Here is a 17,492-nt window from a genome sequence, read left to right as displayed (position 1 = left end):
GAAAATATCGTGACTGATTTGCTTTTAAAGATTTCGCCAGAAAACCTCTGCAGTTCCAGAACAATCTGTTGGGGGACCAAACCCACATCACTTATTCCTGACAAAAAAAGCTATCTGTCACCCAAAAGTCAAGACCATAGCATGTTCAGGACAAAAGATACAAAAACCGGAAGTTCTGCTGCAGTACCAAGGTCATCCACCAGGAGGCCCATATTTGACCTTGATCTTTGTCTTCCTAAGACGTACCAGCATACCAAATATCATCACAATCCATAAAGGCGTTATGAAGTTATGCTGACTACAAATGCGCGGAAACACAAACACACACACACACACACACACACACACACACACACACACATAGACACACCAAAAACAATACCTCCATTTTTCATGGAGGTAAATACATTTGGGATATGACCAAGTGACCATACATATGCTTTTCTTGGGGCCCAGAAAGGGTAACCAGGCAAGGTCTTCCGCACCACCTCTTAAGGAAACTCTTTGTTTACTCATTCACCAACTCTCTCGTAACCTGAAGCTTGTTGAAATACAAAGCCTCCGATCTTGCGAGGTTCAGACTTACTTGCAATTAATCAGATGCCAAACCTACATCTGGTCTCGATCCAGCTTACTGCTGTCCTCTCGGCTGACACTCAAGTCCTAATCTTAGGATTGCGGATTATAAGGCTCGATCAGCACGGACGCGTGTATGAAAGAAAGGCCAGACAACATTGAATAAATAAATAGATTGCAGCACAAAACCCCCTCACAGGTTAAACATTGGGTGGTGTATTGTAGCGCTTGCACACACTTCAAATCTTTGGGTGGACAAGTTGGTCTTTTAGCTGATTTGAACAAAAATATGGCCAAGGAGTTGCACTTCGCTCTCTATAACAATTAGTAACAGTGCCCAGGTTTGATTTTTCGATGGTTACTAAGGAACTACTTATTCATTACGTAAACGGTTTCGTGTGTCGCGGTTGAATATGTAAATGTTTCAGAAGCAAAGTGGCCCGGAAGCAGCACCAGTCTACTACCATGGGGAGCAAAGGCTCAAAAAAGGGGAGTGAGCCTAGTAAGTTAACATTCACGAAAAATTGCAACTATTGCTTTTGGTGTGTGTGTGTGTGTGTGCGCGCGTGTGTGTGTGTATACGTATGTGTGTGCGTATGTGTATGTATATAAATTTCATCGAGGAAGGGTGTGTGTGTGTGCGCGCGCGTGTGTGTAAATGAATATGTATACGTGTGTGCGGGAGGGGGGCGGCAGTGTGTGTGTGTACTTGTTGTAAGCATAACTCAAGAGTAGGTCTTAGGCAGACAAAGGTCAAAAAGGTCTAGGTCAAATCTGGGCCTCCTGGTGACTGACCTTGGTAGAAGTTACGGTCCTTGCATCTTTGTCCTGTACATGCCATGTTCTTTACCGACAGAAGCAATGTATGAAAATAGAGTCTGCAATAGAAGAAAAAGGCACGCTCAGTCAGTTTTACTATAAAGTATTTAAAGTAATCGTGTTTTATCTTAATGTTACAACATATAAGTTTGTAGTAATTGGTGTGTTAAGCATGTCGCTTAGCAAACATCCCTAATAATGCCCCAAAAATGTCAAGCCGAAGCAGTGTGTTATGTGGATCAGTATGATCCGATTTTGTGTCGTAGTACCTGAATGTACAAATCAGGTATTGTTATGAATTAAGACAACGTGTAAAACCTTTTCAGGAAACAGGGGATTATTTGCTAATTATATGAGTCCAGAGAAAGGTAAGGCGCACCCTTGTATTTTGAACATTTCTACAGGTTACTTGCATTGGGTTGTAAATCTTGCACTTTTTTGCATGCATATTTGCATAATCATGTTGTACAAGTCACCATCCTCTGCTTTAATATGGCCGATAACAATTTTCTGTTAAACTTTCCTTTTCTAGCAGCTCAAGAGCAGGCACGAAGGCAAACAGAGCATGCTCAAGAAACAGGTATACTAACAGATTTACTGTAAAATTCTACGCAATACTTAGCCCAAAATTTTGCAGTAGCATGTCGACCAAATACATGTGTATGAATGCTGACTCTGACCAACAGGCTCCATAACAATTCTACTTTCAACAATGTTGTAACAATTGATAGTCTGGTTAAGTACAGGTTGCGAGTGTTCTGCGTGATATTGTAAGAGTAGGTAATTTTAATCAATTAATTAGGTTTATATGTGTAAGCTAGTATTAAGATAAACTATCATCTCATACAAAAAATCTCGCCTTATAATTGCACAATATAGTTTTGTGATCAAATGCAACTATGCACTAGAAAATTAATTCACCAGTCAGCAACATAGTAATAAATCTAAATGTATATTCCCTTCCAGGTGCCCAAATCAATCTGGCAACACATACTAAAAAGCGAGACGAATTTATGAAGGCTGGAACATTAGATGACAAACCTGCCAGCTTCATTCCTTGGGTTGGAGATGTGCTTGCATCTAAATTGGCGGACAATGGATTCACAAAGGTTAATCAACATTTGTCAGAGACAAACCATTGCTTGCTATCTTGTATTTAGTATTTAGTGGTATAGATCTTTTTTTAAGAATTATGTTTTGAAAGACGATACAGTAGAGGATGTGTATGACGGGCCTTATTTTAACATGGTACTTTTTTTTCAGGCCGTGCAAGTAGTGGGCCAATACATGGCTTTGAATAGAGATAAGCACAAATTCAAGGAGTGGATCAAATCAATTGCTGACAATGCCAAAGGTGAGGAAATTTATAACGCAGTGAAGGACTGGTGTGACAAACATCTGAAAATATAACATTTCAAAATTGCAAATGCTTTCTTCTGTGCGATCCTCACCTGGTATGGTTGGTCATTCCACTGTGGATCTGAGAGTGGATGAAATAACAAATGGGACTATCCTCTCAATACGAATCTTAAACGTTGGAGTAATTTATTCTTAAGATAAAACAAGCAAATAGCTGTGGTATCATTAAAAATCTTGATGACATTGTGATCTTGTACATAAGTTCCACTGTTTGCCAAACATTGTTAATCATACATGTAGCTGTCCCAAGAATAGACAAGTACTAGCTTTGGCATTGATGCAGTGTAAGTAGTCATGTTACTTAATGAAACAAAACAAAACAAAACAAAAACATCTAAAAAGGCGACAACCAGGCAAGATATCGTGTCTTTGAAGATATCGAACTTTGCAAGTATCTAAAATAATAGCAACGTGCTTTCACATGTTGAAAAGGATGCTGAAAAGAATACCATTATGTAGTCGCTATATATGGCGCCATCGAGTAATATATTGGAAACAGAACACCTACGCACATTAAACGGGTAAGTTTCTGTTTTTGGTACCACGCAAGTGACTGAGTCTGATTGAAGACGAGAGTCATTTTATTGTAGACTGTACTCTATATGATAATGAGTGAAAGATTCTCTTCAATTGTATACAAGATTTTCCCCTAGTTTTAGAATATTAGATAGAAAAGAAAAATTCACATTCCTCACGAAACTCGATAACCCTCGTACTATTAGCTCCATCTGTTCTTACATTATATAACTGTTTTAAGAAGCGAGAAGAAGCAGAACCTGTACATATGTAGTTTTACTATAGATATATTTTAGTCTACCATTATTTTTTGCCGTGACCTGTACTTAGTTCGCATGTTGAGCATAAATGTACAATAAAGGTCTTTCATTCATTCATAAAGTGTTGTGTAATACAAGTATTTCTTTTCTGATATGTTAAAAGTACGAACACCAATGATGTCGACATTGCCTCTTGCTTGCGCAATGTCGGGCAGATTAGGAAATGTAGCCTCCTTCGCAGACACCTGGAAGAGGTGGTGTTTAGTGTTTTTAGAAGGCCTATGGGAACGCTGATACTAGTACTCGATTTTTAAACGCACTAACTTCTCTAACGCGGCAAAGGGAATCACGCCCCTCTCTACTGCGGGCGACGATGCAGCTCTCCCCCGAACAAGGCCGGACCTCCCCCCGAAAAGGGAACCGCCGATTTAGGCGCTCGTAAAAACAAATGCTGCCCCGCTAGAAGGCTGATAGGAGGCTACGGAAATACTCGTACGGTTAATGCACAGCTCAAAGGTTGGTCTGCAAATCACCTGACGCTTGTTAGATCGTCGGGTCACACCAGGTACACATGACAACCAATATGGAAGGAACGCTGCACCCTGTAGTGTCAACATACTGGAGTACGCTTGTCAATACTCAGACCGGAACAGACCAAAGACCAAGAGTTACCAACAGTGTAGCACAAACTTGCTGACAAAATGAACAATTTACATATTGAGAGGACACTTTTATGTTTTTCACCAAACGACATTTAATTCAATTATATTTGTTATAGACTTAATTGAAAAAAGATGTTTAAAAAACGCAATTTCGGCAGACCATTGTGGCACTCTTAGTGATCAGGGTTTATATCTCTACCCAGCTTTAGGAACTACTTATTACTTACTTTTGTCGCGGATGAATATAGGCGGTAACGCGACGAGACAAGGTACGCATTTGACTCCGCGGCCACCTGTCCACAGATACCTTTACACATGAAGAAATATGCATAATGGGCCAAGCTTTTTGTTCTTGTTTACACATTCATGCTTGCACGCCCAAAATGACATTTGACCTCCGCACAGGGTGGGTTCATGTTTACCCGAGCTTTGGTCTATTGAGCACGAGAGGTAGCGTACCTCTAGTATAGTATAAGAGAGTCAGACATAGGTCCAACTGATACATTGGACTTTGAAAATATATTACCTTCTTTAAAGCCTCGTTGATATAATGTGACATCGTTATAACAGACTGATGAGGATCATATCACCAGGACTCTTGAATGCGTTGTGTTTGTCAAGAAAGGGATACCTAGTAGTCCTTCTATGAAGTTAACTCATGACAAGCCCATGATAGGCTGAATTGGTGAAAAAAAAATCTTATTGTATGCCCGAACATTGTGGGAAAGACATAATTCTATCTTACGCTATCATTAAAATGGGGAAAATTGTTGAACACCTACGTTTCAACTGATGTTGACGACACAATAATTGAAGGTGGAAATGTAATTTTAACAACGTTTTGTACATGTACGGGACAGGCGCTGGAAGTTTAAGTGTTACTGAATTAGTCACTGCGGCGTTATGTCTAGACGATGTTTTAAAAGTTCTGATATAATGTTATTCCAGACTACAAAGGAGAATTGAACAGGTGCCACGTGGCTTCCTGTATCTGTATTTATTTATAATTTTGCTCTCTTCTTCTTGTTGAGAGCCCTCATTATCTGTGCAAAATCAAAGCCCTTAGTCATAATGAGAATGCAGACATTTATTGTACATACGTACATTGTCTATCCATAGTATATATAAGTCATAGGGATGTAGATTGCTCAACGTATGCAACATTGTAACTTACATAATTATTGGTATTCTTCACAGCTGGAAATATCGTTTCGTTGCAGATAGGACATTTTTTCTGTCTGTGATTTTCCATGTTATAGAACCAAAAACAGAATACTCCCCAATTCCAATTGGTGCTTTAACGACTGGGCTTACAGATTAAAATATGACAGTGATAGGTCATGATACTACATGTATAGTGGCTACTTTGAAGGGATCTTTACCTTGTTCACATTTGAGGCATCCTAATAGTTTGTTTCAATCTATTTTTGTCAGGCAACATTCTTTAATTCTCGATCCTCTGGATGAATAAAGTAGAAGTTCTTAATCTTCCCATTCTTCAGAAATCCTCCCATCCAGAATTCCTTGCGTTCCTCTATGGCTTTGCCTTCCCAATAGGTCACTCCACCCGCCGTCCTCGTCCTTCCCGAGGCTTGTGCTTCGTTGTAAGCAGTCAGGCAGAACGTTTTGAGTTTGTCTTCTGGCCAGAGTTCTGGATCGTAGACAGTTTTCAAGTACGGCTCGAATTGGAACAAAATCCCACGCCTTGGACATTCACTTTTTTCACCCTGGGCACTTGCTTTGGACTTGCTCTGTCGTTCAGTTTTCTTACCGTGAGCATTTGATTGCCGTCTGCTCGGACGCTCACTCTGGGCGCTCGATTGCTTGTTGCAGTCACAGTTCGTACAGGAGACCATTTCCCAAACCTTGTCGTTATATGGAGCAATTCCTTGCGATTTATCCGAGTCCGGACGGTCGACATCGGGGCGGCACGTCACCAGAACGGTGTATACCCCCTTGGGCAGATTGTCTCCCGGTAGTTTCTTGACTGCCGCCACCACCAGCCCCCTAGACTGAGCTTTTAGCAAAACTTGGAGATCATGGCACCCAACCACTTTCTTATTCTTGGTTTTGAATGATTCATTGTGCTCGAAAGCCCCCGGCAAAAAATGATTTTGTATTGTTGCGTGCGCGGCCATGATGAAAAGACGCGTACTGTACAGTTGTCCAGACTTCCTCCTTTGGAAAATTCATTAATGGGCAGCATATATACTGTCCAGCTAACGCATCTTATGGTGAAGACAGGTATGTTCTTTTTTATGTTTCCGACACCCAGCATGTATAGCGATCGGTCCCTGGCACACCTGTCTGACGTCATGGGGGGTCGCTTAGCAACCTTAAGGGCACCAATAGCGTACATCGGCCTTATCATGTGACGTCTGGTGTACCTGATACTTTTGTTCGACGCACCCGTCGATCGTAGACAGGGCGGACATGTTTTTTTTTCTGGAGTAACCGTATTTCTGACGTTAGTATGAAGGTAATACGGCTGCCAACATGACTACACGTACCTGGGAACACTTGTTTACGTGTAAGTGGACTGTCGAAGGGCAGTTGGATATCACAGGGTTTCCTGAAGATATGCCCATGAGTTTGCAGTTCTACTTAACCTCCATAAGGCCAGAAAAATGGCCACGGGCTCTGAAGTTGATCCAGCAGGGGGAAGGGCACTGCTTCGCCAACGAAATTGGAATCTTGTTTCCGTTCGACTACGAGTCTTCCAGCAGCGAGGAAGACCAACCTAGCAGAGGACCGCTACCGGAAGATGAAGTCGAATTCTTCGCTGGGTACTTCCCAAAGGACAGAGTAAAGAAGAACGTGTTTCTTCAGATTGTTGAAAAGTGTTTGGACGAACGCAAGAAATCATTTTGCCCTTTGGACCGTGAAAATGAGTTTCTGGACTACGTACGAAGGGAAACGACACCCAAACGTGCCATGTATCAAGACTTACCGGAACCCGGAAGCACAGGTGAGATTGTCGTGTCTTTACCATAAGACGTATGTGCTTTCTATCATGTTCTCCATTCGATCGTTTATTTTTATCCTTGTCGTAGCCCCTAAAGGCCCTAGTACTTCCGACCCAGCTTTTATAGGAAGACTACACCAGAAAGTTTGCAAATCTACCCCTCAACATACGAACAGGTCGTGGGTATGATTTGATAAATGTAGACAGACCAATTGAAGTCTAGATAATGTGTTTTAGGCAAGCTTCGTGAATTCTTTTGGCAACTCGTTAATCACCCTCAAGCTTTTATAGAGATTCTTTATTGACACAACAAAAAGTACAGGGACTTTTGTATGGCCGTCTACAACTAAAGATCTAACAGAGGTATAGATCTAACAAGGTTAACTACATGTATGAATATCTTCATCCTACGTACGGAATACATGTATATGTACATGTATGTGGCAAATTACGTACAGAGTATATATCATCTTTATAGCCAATATCTTAATAGTTGGCGTAGACAAGCTCATCTCATGTCCATCTATGTCTGTTCTGCCACCTGTTTCCTCCATGACATAACTAATTTGAAAGCAGAATTGAAAACAGAACACCGTCGTCTAACCGTGATTTATTTTTGCATTTAGGAATAGAACGCACCACATCTGTGGATAGCCTGGCATTTCCGACGACCTCAAAACAGACCGGCATCGTTCATCCGTTCCTGGACACTTTGAACCTCGCCACTGACATCCCAGAGGAGGACACAAACTTCACAAACTGGGTGACAAACCACGACACCAAGCAGCTAGCGCTTAGCTATAGAATGGAGACAGGAAGACTGAAAAGTTTGGAGTTAAAACACGAGATAACTAAGCGCCAAGTGGAGAGCCAAAGACACATAGTGCAACATCTCCAGAAAGAAGTCACCCGTCTTACAAAGGAGCAGGAGACTGTACAGAAAGTACTTTTGGAGGACAAAGAGAAAAACAAAGAATTAACAGAAGCCAATGAAAGTATGGAAGCCATTATCAATGACCTTCTTGCACAAAAGACGAAACTGACAAACAAACTGGCCATAGTAGGGCATGAGGAACACGTGCCACACAAGAAAGCTTTAGACGAATCTGTACCCGAGGAAACTGTACCATCAACGCATTGCCAAATGGAGTCAGGTAAATGTAAAATGTATTTGTTTTTATATGTCATAGACTATGTATCTATCAATTTTGACGTTTTCTTCATGATCAGCTCCATGTTGTCTTTGCTTTGTGATTTGCTCCTTCATTTATTACTGATTTGGCAAAAGGGAAAGAACAAGAGTCACTCCGGATATGGATGAACCCCATTTGTTCAGTAGCAACAAAGAGAGGTCTTGCTTTCTTAGCTGTTACATTTTTGAAAATTCGTTGTTTAAAACATTAGCCAACCTCTGGCTCCTGTGGTAGCACCTCACTTCGTCATTTATATGGATGACTTTTTTTCCAATTTGTAACTTCTCTTTTAGTCGCCATTAATTTCCATTATCACCATCAAATCCGATGCTCATTGTTTTTCAGTATGGCAGGCCTAATACAATCAATCAAAAGCCATCAAAAGTAAAGCCAGTAGGTGCTGTGATTGAGTCATTGTTGCTAATCAGGCCTCTAGGTCATTCTATATAGTGAGGATACTTTTTCCATATACAGAAATGTCACATACAGCAATGGACCTTCATCAGCTGACAACATCCCGTTCCACGGCTGACACACACAAGGTCAGTAATTGTATTTAGACTTGTAAGTCTTCAGACTTGTAAGTCTTGCATCTTACAGTCAGTGTAATAGTTAAACAAAAATTGAACAAGGAAAATCTTAGATTTTATGCCTCCGGGTAGTTTAGTGTATTTCTTATATGTTATTTCTTATGTGTAGTTGATTTTATTGAATTTAATGTGTTAGATTTAGCATTCCAGACCTGGATCTAGACCTATTAGCCGAGCGATTTGAGAGTTGGATTTTGATGCTGGTGCTCGAGAGGTCGTGGGTTCGAACCCCGGCCCGGGACCAGGGGTTTCTTTTTGTTTCTACTACTCGCGTCTGTCTTTTACACAAGGGTTTACAATTTGTGTGGGTTTAATGTAAATAATGTATGTACATTTTATTCATATATGCATTAATCTTGCATATATTTATGAAGCATATTTGCATATATGGGAAGATACCATGCTCCCGTAACAGCGCGCACGGAAGCAACTTTTCTTTGTTTAAAGATATGCATAGGCAAAAGTACCAAAGTAACGGGTTCCTTTCTCAGCACTAGGTGAACAGAAGTTTGCATAGCCACATTTAGTGAAAATATGCACAATTCAAAGAACTTTTTAATTACATTCGTTCAACCCGGAAGTGTGTACACCCCTGTTAGACGCCTAGAAGGCCCTAGACAATCGACGACACGAGCCGCGGCCGTGAAACCTTCGGCGTGACGGTCCGGTGCTCTCTATAAATGTTTCCAGCCTGAAAATAATGTTCCCGAGCAGGTCGAGGTCTGTCCTGACGATGTCCCGTACTTAACCATACACTACTTCACTACCGCACCTATCATATTATGTAAAGGAATGGTGATCTCACGCTTACCCTCCAACCCTACGATTGTAACCAGTAACATAGCAGCGCCTTGTTGACAACAAATACCTCCTTCATCAACACCGAGCACCCCTGTTTGCGAAGCGTACAAACAAAGATGGATCGAACCGATAACACCATAAACACACCAAAGGTCAACCCGCACGACCATTTTCAGACTCAGAAGGGGTGTCCGGCAAACGCAAAAAAACAATTAATTTTTACGCCCAAAAACACATATACAAAAAAAAACGTGCACCATCTACAGCCCAATAACAAAACATATGCGAACACCCAATTACATGCGTCCACCATAACGCGAGATACAAATGCGATCACTATCCTTTCTTAAAATTTTACGTGGAACAGACCGTCAATACTTAATACACGCCAAAACTCATGGTTACAGGGGTGCCTGTCTAAACACATCGTTTTCACGCCCGAAAATACAAATACTATAAAAGCAAAACGACGTGCACCATCTATAAAAGAAACAGCAGAACGTATACCGAGTAAAAAAAAAACAACCGTATACCCGAACGCGACAAACAGCTGCGTACATAAAATACCTTCATCTCTCACAATACCTCTACGCGGAAGGATATCTCCTTCTCCGGAGGTAATTAAGATGTTTATACAACACGTATTTTACGTTCATTTGGTGTTATTAAAATATACTTGCATATTAAACATGTAAAGCAAATGTACATGTGTTCATGCATGAAGTCAGTTGTTTAACTAGGCCAAAGTAAAGGTCTCTGCTGGAGGTTTAGAAAATATAAACTTTGAAAACAACTTTGTTCCTGATCAAGATACCCCCCCCCCAAAATGACGTCAAATCAATGAAACATTAGTATAGACATTTTCTGTGCATACTTAAGTTGGCAACTTAGTTTCATGCTAAGATAAACCATAAATCATCAAATTTTCTGCTATATGAATGACTAGTTTGTTTGATTATAATAACATGTTTACAATACTGAATGGAACAACATATTTAACAAACCGATGAACCATTATATGTTCAGGACATAGCAGATGTCAAAGAAAAGGGGGATGGAGATCCTGCTGTGCATGATGGGAAAAGATCTGCCAGCACTCAAGACCAGTCAAGGTGGGGGAAATTATTATTAAAAAAAAAAATTGATACCTCATCATAGACTTGTACATGTATCTTTTGTTTAGAATTCTGTTATACATGTCTCAATATTTTAGAAAGTCCAGATCCATGGCACAACTGTGCACTTCAAAATCTACAAAGTGACCTGACTTTCAACATTATAAGTTAAAGAAGGATGGTTTGGCTATTACATTTGGCTATAACGTCTTTGATTTAATGATAGGTAAATCAATTTCTTTCAAACCTCGAGCATCCAGTTAGTTACATTAAATAGTTTCTACTACATCTAACTACTACATCCTACTACTATCTAAAGGCTTGTATTTTCAATGTAGTGGTGGAGAGAAATTAACCTCTTGATATGCAGTGAGAAGTATCCGAGGCTCCTTGATAGTATTAAAAGTGATACAATTAATTAGTATTGCTGATGAATTTTCCTTTGCCATACAGGACAACATCAGTACCTGCAGATAGAAACATGACAAGCTTGCCAGAGGATCTGAGGGTTGTGGCAATGCGTCTCACTACAGCAGCTGGCCAGGAGAGAGGTGCACTGAAAGGTGGTACAGCACACAAGGAGGGTGAAGCATTGATAAGTCTTGCAGACAGGCATCTTGAGAAAGGAAAGGTCAGTAAAGATTCAACAGAGTTTGACAAGGCTGCCGGCCTGTATGCTGCTGCCCTGCTCCAATGCACAGATCCAGATATTGGAGAGACAACAGAGCATCCAATCGGCTTCACAGAGAAAGCAGACTATGACAGTACTGCTGAGGGCAATGTGTTAAGGGTTGCAAAGATTTGTTTCAAAGTAGACAGGGGCAGATCTGTCTGGGGGGGTTACGCTGTTGAGGAGGAGTACAGAAAGACATTAGTAACAGCTATCACAAAAGGCGACACATTGTTGGAACAAGAGGTTCTGAAATCTCTGGGAGATCGGCACCTTGAAAAAGGCAAAGCAATGCTTGATGTATCACAGTTGTCCAAAGCAGCTGCCTTGTACAACAAGGCACTGACTAGGTGTGAGGGGTCAGACGGGAAACAGACGCTACTTCATCGCATCAGGTACACAGAGAAGCTGGAGGAATACATCAAACAGGTGAGATACCTACTGGCAATTGGGTTTTGCTTCATTCAAAAGCAAAGTAGGTTTTTAAGAATTGAGAATCTGAGATACATACTTTTTTATGTAGCAAACAAATAAGTAACCAAAATGTTTGTATGACAATGATCACAGTAAAACAAAGGTCTATACATGTATAAAGGTTACTCATCAAGGAGTTAAACATAATGCAGACCTTGATAAATCTGTACATCTTGTGTCAATCCAGATGATCCACATTTATCATCTTCATTTACACTATACACAAAAATACAATCACTCATAAAACCTAAAAGTTTAGGAACAGGTAGTTACAATCAGCATTTTCTGCATCACAGGTCAAACATAAGTTAGAGTATATTTCTTATAATTCTTAATTATTTAGTGGTAAAAGACTTGCAAAATATGAAAAATCATCATCATCATCATCACAGCTGATGAATATCAAAATACTCTAATGTTATGTCTTCCATGTTTTACAACAGAAGAAAAGACGATCTGCTATGAAGAGAAAGGAATTCATCACCAGACAAGTAGAGATCAATGAACGGCTAAGGTAAGAAAAATTGATATGATCTGTATATCACAGGGCGGGGGAAGTATAGGTCCTGTTACTCCTGGAGTTATAAGTGTAACTGTCTCCTGCACTCATGTAGTCTTGGTGCCTAAAGTATGTAACTTTTCTCCATATCCAAACTCCCAGGAACATTGTACTGTCCCATATATACCTTCCTTTCAGTTTCAGTATAAAGTGAAAAAGTATTGATTTTACTTTGCATATTTTATTATTGGTCATCATGGGTGTAGCATTCACCTCAATAATTGAAAATGGGGCAAAGGAATGGTTTGAACTTTGTCTATACATTCTACCATTAAAAGCTAATCATGCCCAGTAATGACCAGTATGTTATATATAATTTATACAGTCTACAATATACATGTATATTTCACATATGATAATTTTACATATTATGTAAAATATTTTTCAGACGGAACCGATTGCAAGAACATCTTAGACAACTACAGAAGCCTGCTTTTGACTTAGCAGAGGAATACTTTTCAGATACCGGTATGTTGAAGTCAGTACAAACACCAGTTATGTTATCAAATGAAAATAAAGAATTAAAAAAAAAGAGAAAGGCCACAGGCTTGGCTTGCCTTCATTGACTGCTTTTCCTCAAATCTGACAATAAATATAATCATATTTTAGTATAAGGAGGGGAAGACCTGGAAAACAGTGACTGTGTAATGAAGCATTATTCCTTCGTAATGCTCGAAAATATTCCTGACAACAATCAATTCAACCCAGACCATGTCATAAACATCAATTTGTACAATTTTCTTCAATTATTGCCATGGCATGTACTCTCAGACCCCACAGTGAAACAATACCAGAGAGATGAGAAGCCTGTACGCACGTTGGCTGATGTAAATAAAGAAAGAATAAAGCAGGCAGGAGATGGGAGAAACACAGAAGCATTCCATATGACAAGGTAAGGGTAACGTGTCTAAAGTCAGTTGAAATAATTGCCACCTCGCAAAATATCTTTTGCTAGATGACAATTAAATCACTTCAATGTATCAGTGTATTATCATGATGATTATTACATAACAGCAAGCATATAGAAGAATGTCGAAGATGAAGAAGCAAGCATAATATCTATTAAGTACTGGAATAAATGTAATTTGTACTAAATCAAGTCTCATCAAAATAACCCAATGCCCTACTTCTGATTTCAGGCAGTACAGTGACCACTTTAAAAAAGGTGAATCATCGCTCGCAAGGGCAGACCTGGACTCAGCAGAGCAGCATTTTGCAGCTGTACTTAAGACAGTGCATGTAAGAGGTAAGACAAAGCTCAGAAAACTTTAAATGGAATTACATTGAAATTTGAAAAAATAATACATCTACCTGCATTTTTGAATCTATTAACTTTCAAATCCATGCACATTGTACTTTCTTAACCATGTACATTGTACTTTTTTAAAGTGAAATGAATCATAAAAGTTAGTCTTAGCTACATTGAGAATCATTTCCCCTTTTGCAACAATGTACAACTCAAGATCTAGACTGAATGGACATACATGTATGTACCAATGCCAATGAGGATAGCTTGTTCAGTCGTATGTAACTAGTACACATTATATATTAGCTAGTTGTTCATGATGGTAGAAATTTTAACCGGTTATTTGTGACTAGATCCCACAGCCCAGCAGTACCAGAGAGAGGTGGAGCCCCTGTGCAAGTTGGGGGATGTCTACAGTAAACGTGGTCAGCAGACAGGAGAAGGCGGAGACTTTGTCAAAGCAGCAGCACTCTACAATGCAGCAATAGCCAGGTCAGAGGATCATGTCCTCAGTGGTAACATAGGAGCAGGTATTAGAGAAGTAGAGAAGTCATTTATCAAATGTGTCTTAGGTGTTGGCTTAGGTTTCAATGTGAACCAAGATAACACAGAAAGACATAAGAAACAGCTGAAGGAGATGCGGGACCAGATCAAGCTCGAGATGGAAACCATTGACCAGCAGCTGGATCCCTATGTACATGATGAAGATGACCCATGTGTCAGAGAGATAGAGGCAAAACGAGCTCAGGCTGTCAGGCTGTTGGTTGAGAAAATTACACAACAAAGGAAGGAGTTCATCAGCCTGCTTGTAGAAGAATGTTTTGGGTTAATGGGTCCTCCTCCCTGTAAGTATGCCCTGATAGGTTTGGCCACAGAGCTGGTCACTCCATACTCAGACCTGGAGTTTGCCATCTTGGTAGAGAAAGAAAGTGAAGAATGTGTTGCATATTTCCGTAACCTCACCCACTATCTACACCTCAAGGTGGTCAACCTGGGAGAAACCATTCTCCCAGCACTGGGAATAAGAAGCCTGAATGACTTCTCTTCTCAAGACCCCCTTGATGACTGGTACTATGACTCTATCACACCGCATGGGTTTGCATTTGATGGCTCCATGCCAATGGCAAGCAAGACTCCCCTTGGTAGGCATGGATCAAAAACCAAACCACCTAATGAACTTATCTGTACCCCAGAAAACATGTGTTCAAAGTTACAAGATGATATCACATTACATTTAAAGAAGGGATATCACCTTGCCACAATCTTGAGAAACCCATGCCTCATAGCAGGAAACCAGAGTTTGATCGACACATACATGGGTACCACAGCAAAGATACTGCAAGCTGATGGAAGTAAAATGGCCCAGCAACTGACACAGGAAGCACTGAGGGAAACCAGTGAAAGCTACAATGATACGAGTACAATTACAGCAAGGTTGATTGATGTAAAGAAAGAACTGTATCGCTTCCCAACGGTAGCAATAGATTGCTTGGCTCTGTCCTCAGGCATTGTACCTACCACAGTTTGGGAGACAATAGAAGAAATGGAAAAGCAACTAGTGATCAGTTCCAACAATGCACACCACTTGAAGGTGCTTACCAGTATCTCAGCAGAGCTTAGGCTTAGAACCCACCTTGCAAATGGTGGACAGAAGGAAAACCTGTCATATTTGGTCTCAATCGAATCCCTACAGATGATTCCTGTCCATGATGAAGTACCTTCAAATGCATTGAATACAGTTTTCCACCTACCAAATGAAAAGCAGCTTTTTAGGTACTATCAAACAGCAGTTCCCCTAAAAAGTTTCTTGTATCAACGGTCAGGAGAGAGGCCAGTTCTAACTGCATGTGTTGATCATGATTTGTATGACAATTCTCCAAGAGTGCAAGGAATTATATACACTGAGTTATGTAAATACAGTCTAGCTATCAGCTCTTATGCTGAGGCCCTAAAGAAAGTTGAGACTAGCACTAATGAGAAAATGACCCTGTTAAGAAATCTTGGGGATGCTTGTCTCAGTGTGGGTGATTACCCAAAGGCGATCAGCTACAATGAACATGCACTGGAGATGTACAGGAGTATCCATGGTGAGAGTACAGCTCACCTTGACATTGCAATGTCCCTCAATGAGTTGGGGAAAGCCTGGAGTAACCTAGGTGATCAGAGGAAAGCAATCAGATACTTTGAACAGGCACTTCAGATGAAGATGAGTATCTATGGTCAGACTAAAGCACATCCTGATATTGCCATGTCACTCAACAACCTGGGACATGCGTGGTACAATCTGGGTGACATCAGAAAAGCAATCAGCTACAATGAACAGGCAATTCAAATGTACAAGGTAATCTATGGTACAAAACATCCTGAAATTGCAAAATTACTCAACCAGCTGGGGCAAGCCTTGGATCGCCTGGGTGATTATCAAAGAGCAATAAGTTACCACAACGAGGCCCTACAGATGTATATGAGTATTTATGATCTGAATACAGCACATCCTCATATTGCAGCAGTGCTCGTTTGCATGGGACGAGTTTGCCTCCATTTGGGGGATTACAGGAAAGCAATTAGCTACTACCAGCAGTCACTGCAAATGTACAAAAGTATCTATGGTCCAAATGTAGCACATCCTGATATTGCAAGACTACTCCACAATCTGGGGCAAGCCTGGGGCTACCTTGATCATCACACAAAAGCAATCAACTACCTTGAGCAGGCACTACAGATGTACAGGAGTATCTATGGTCAAACTAAAGCACATCCTGACATTGCCACGTCACTTGAAAACCTGGGGGGAGCTTGGTATGATCTGGGTGACTACAGAAAAGCTATCAGCTACATTGAACAGTCACTAGTGATGAGAAGAATTATCTATGGTGTGAATAAAGCACATCCTGACATTGCTATGTCACTCAACAACCTGGGGTCAACCTGGCTAAGCCTTGGTGATTACAGGAAAGCAATCAGCTGCTATGAACAGGCACTTCACATGCACATGGTCATCTTCGGTCATGATGCAGAACATCCACACATTACCATTTCACTCCATAACATGGGAATGGCCTGGCTACGTCTTGGTGATTACAACAAAGCAATCACGTACTTTGAACAAACGTTACAGATGTTAAAAAGTATTTATGGTCAAACTACAGCCCATCCTGACATTTCCAGGTTGCTCAACAATCTGGGAAAAGCTTGGTTCCACTTGGGTGATCACAGAAAATCGCTCAGCTATCATGAAGAGGCACTTAAGTTGTATTGGAGTACCTATGTATGACCTGGCATCATAACACTGTCATGGCAATCTTGAGAGGATAATACTGAACACTTCTCAGGTACCATGAAGAGTCACTGTTAAAATGGCCATGTCTGCAATATCTCCTTGAGGTTCGTTTTGCCTAAAATTACCTGGACTTTGTCCTACACATTTAATAAATTGGTCAAAAGCCTTTCTGGCCAACAGGGAGCAGACAGTAGTGGTGGAAGGGAAGGTTTCAGCTTCAGATACTTCAGAGTAGCGTTGGGGGTTCCACAAGGAACTATCCTGGGACAATTACTCTTCCTTGTGTACAAAAATGACCTTAGGCTACCAGATCAGCTTGATTGAAATGCGACATTATTAAATTTGCC

At 40.5% G+C, this 17,492-nt stretch overlaps 2 protein-coding genes across 3 annotated transcripts; both read left to right on the top strand.

Annotated features, from left to right (window-relative positions):
* Positions 1 to 1,023: 1,023 nt before the first annotated feature.
* On the top strand, positions 1,024 to 3,129 carry LOC109474757 (barrier-to-autointegration factor-like). 2 transcript variants are annotated; one of them, XM_019775119.1, is made up of 5 exons: positions 1,024 to 1,078; positions 1,722 to 1,763; positions 1,931 to 1,975; positions 2,362 to 2,504; positions 2,659 to 3,129. In XM_019775119.1, exons 1-5 carry the CDS (start codon positions 1,042 to 1,044, stop codon positions 2,803 to 2,805), a joined length of 414 nt encoding a protein of 137 aa, XP_019630678.1. In that variant the 5' UTR covers positions 1,024 to 1,041; the 3' UTR covers positions 2,806 to 3,129. The 2 variants fall into 2 exon arrangements, with proteins under 2 accessions (XP_019630678.1, XP_019630677.1); XM_019775118.1 differs by having other exon boundaries at positions 1,025 to 1,078; positions 1,928 to 1,975.
* A 3,540-nt stretch (positions 3,130 to 6,669) lies between these two features.
* On the top strand, positions 6,670 to 17,139 carry LOC109474756. Its single transcript, XM_019775117.1, has 10 exons — positions 6,670 to 7,220; positions 7,844 to 8,371; positions 8,885 to 8,952; positions 10,828 to 10,913; positions 11,370 to 12,015; positions 12,504 to 12,574; positions 13,008 to 13,087; positions 13,391 to 13,511; positions 13,759 to 13,865; positions 14,219 to 17,139. The coding sequence occupies exons 1-10, from the start codon at positions 6,749 to 6,751 to the stop codon at positions 17,137 to 17,139; spliced, it is 5,100 nt and encodes a 1,699-aa protein (XP_019630676.1). The 5' UTR covers positions 6,670 to 6,748.
* The last annotated feature ends 353 nt before the right edge of the window (positions 17,140 to 17,492 follow it).

This window comes from Branchiostoma belcheri, unplaced genomic scaffold (assembly GCF_001625305.1).
Source record: "Branchiostoma belcheri isolate BF01 breed outbred unplaced genomic scaffold, Haploidv18h27 scaffold315, whole genome shotgun sequence".
NCBI lineage: Eukaryota > Metazoa > Chordata > Leptocardii > Amphioxiformes > Branchiostomatidae > Branchiostoma > Branchiostoma belcheri.
This window is presented reverse-complemented; position numbering and strand designations above follow the sequence as displayed.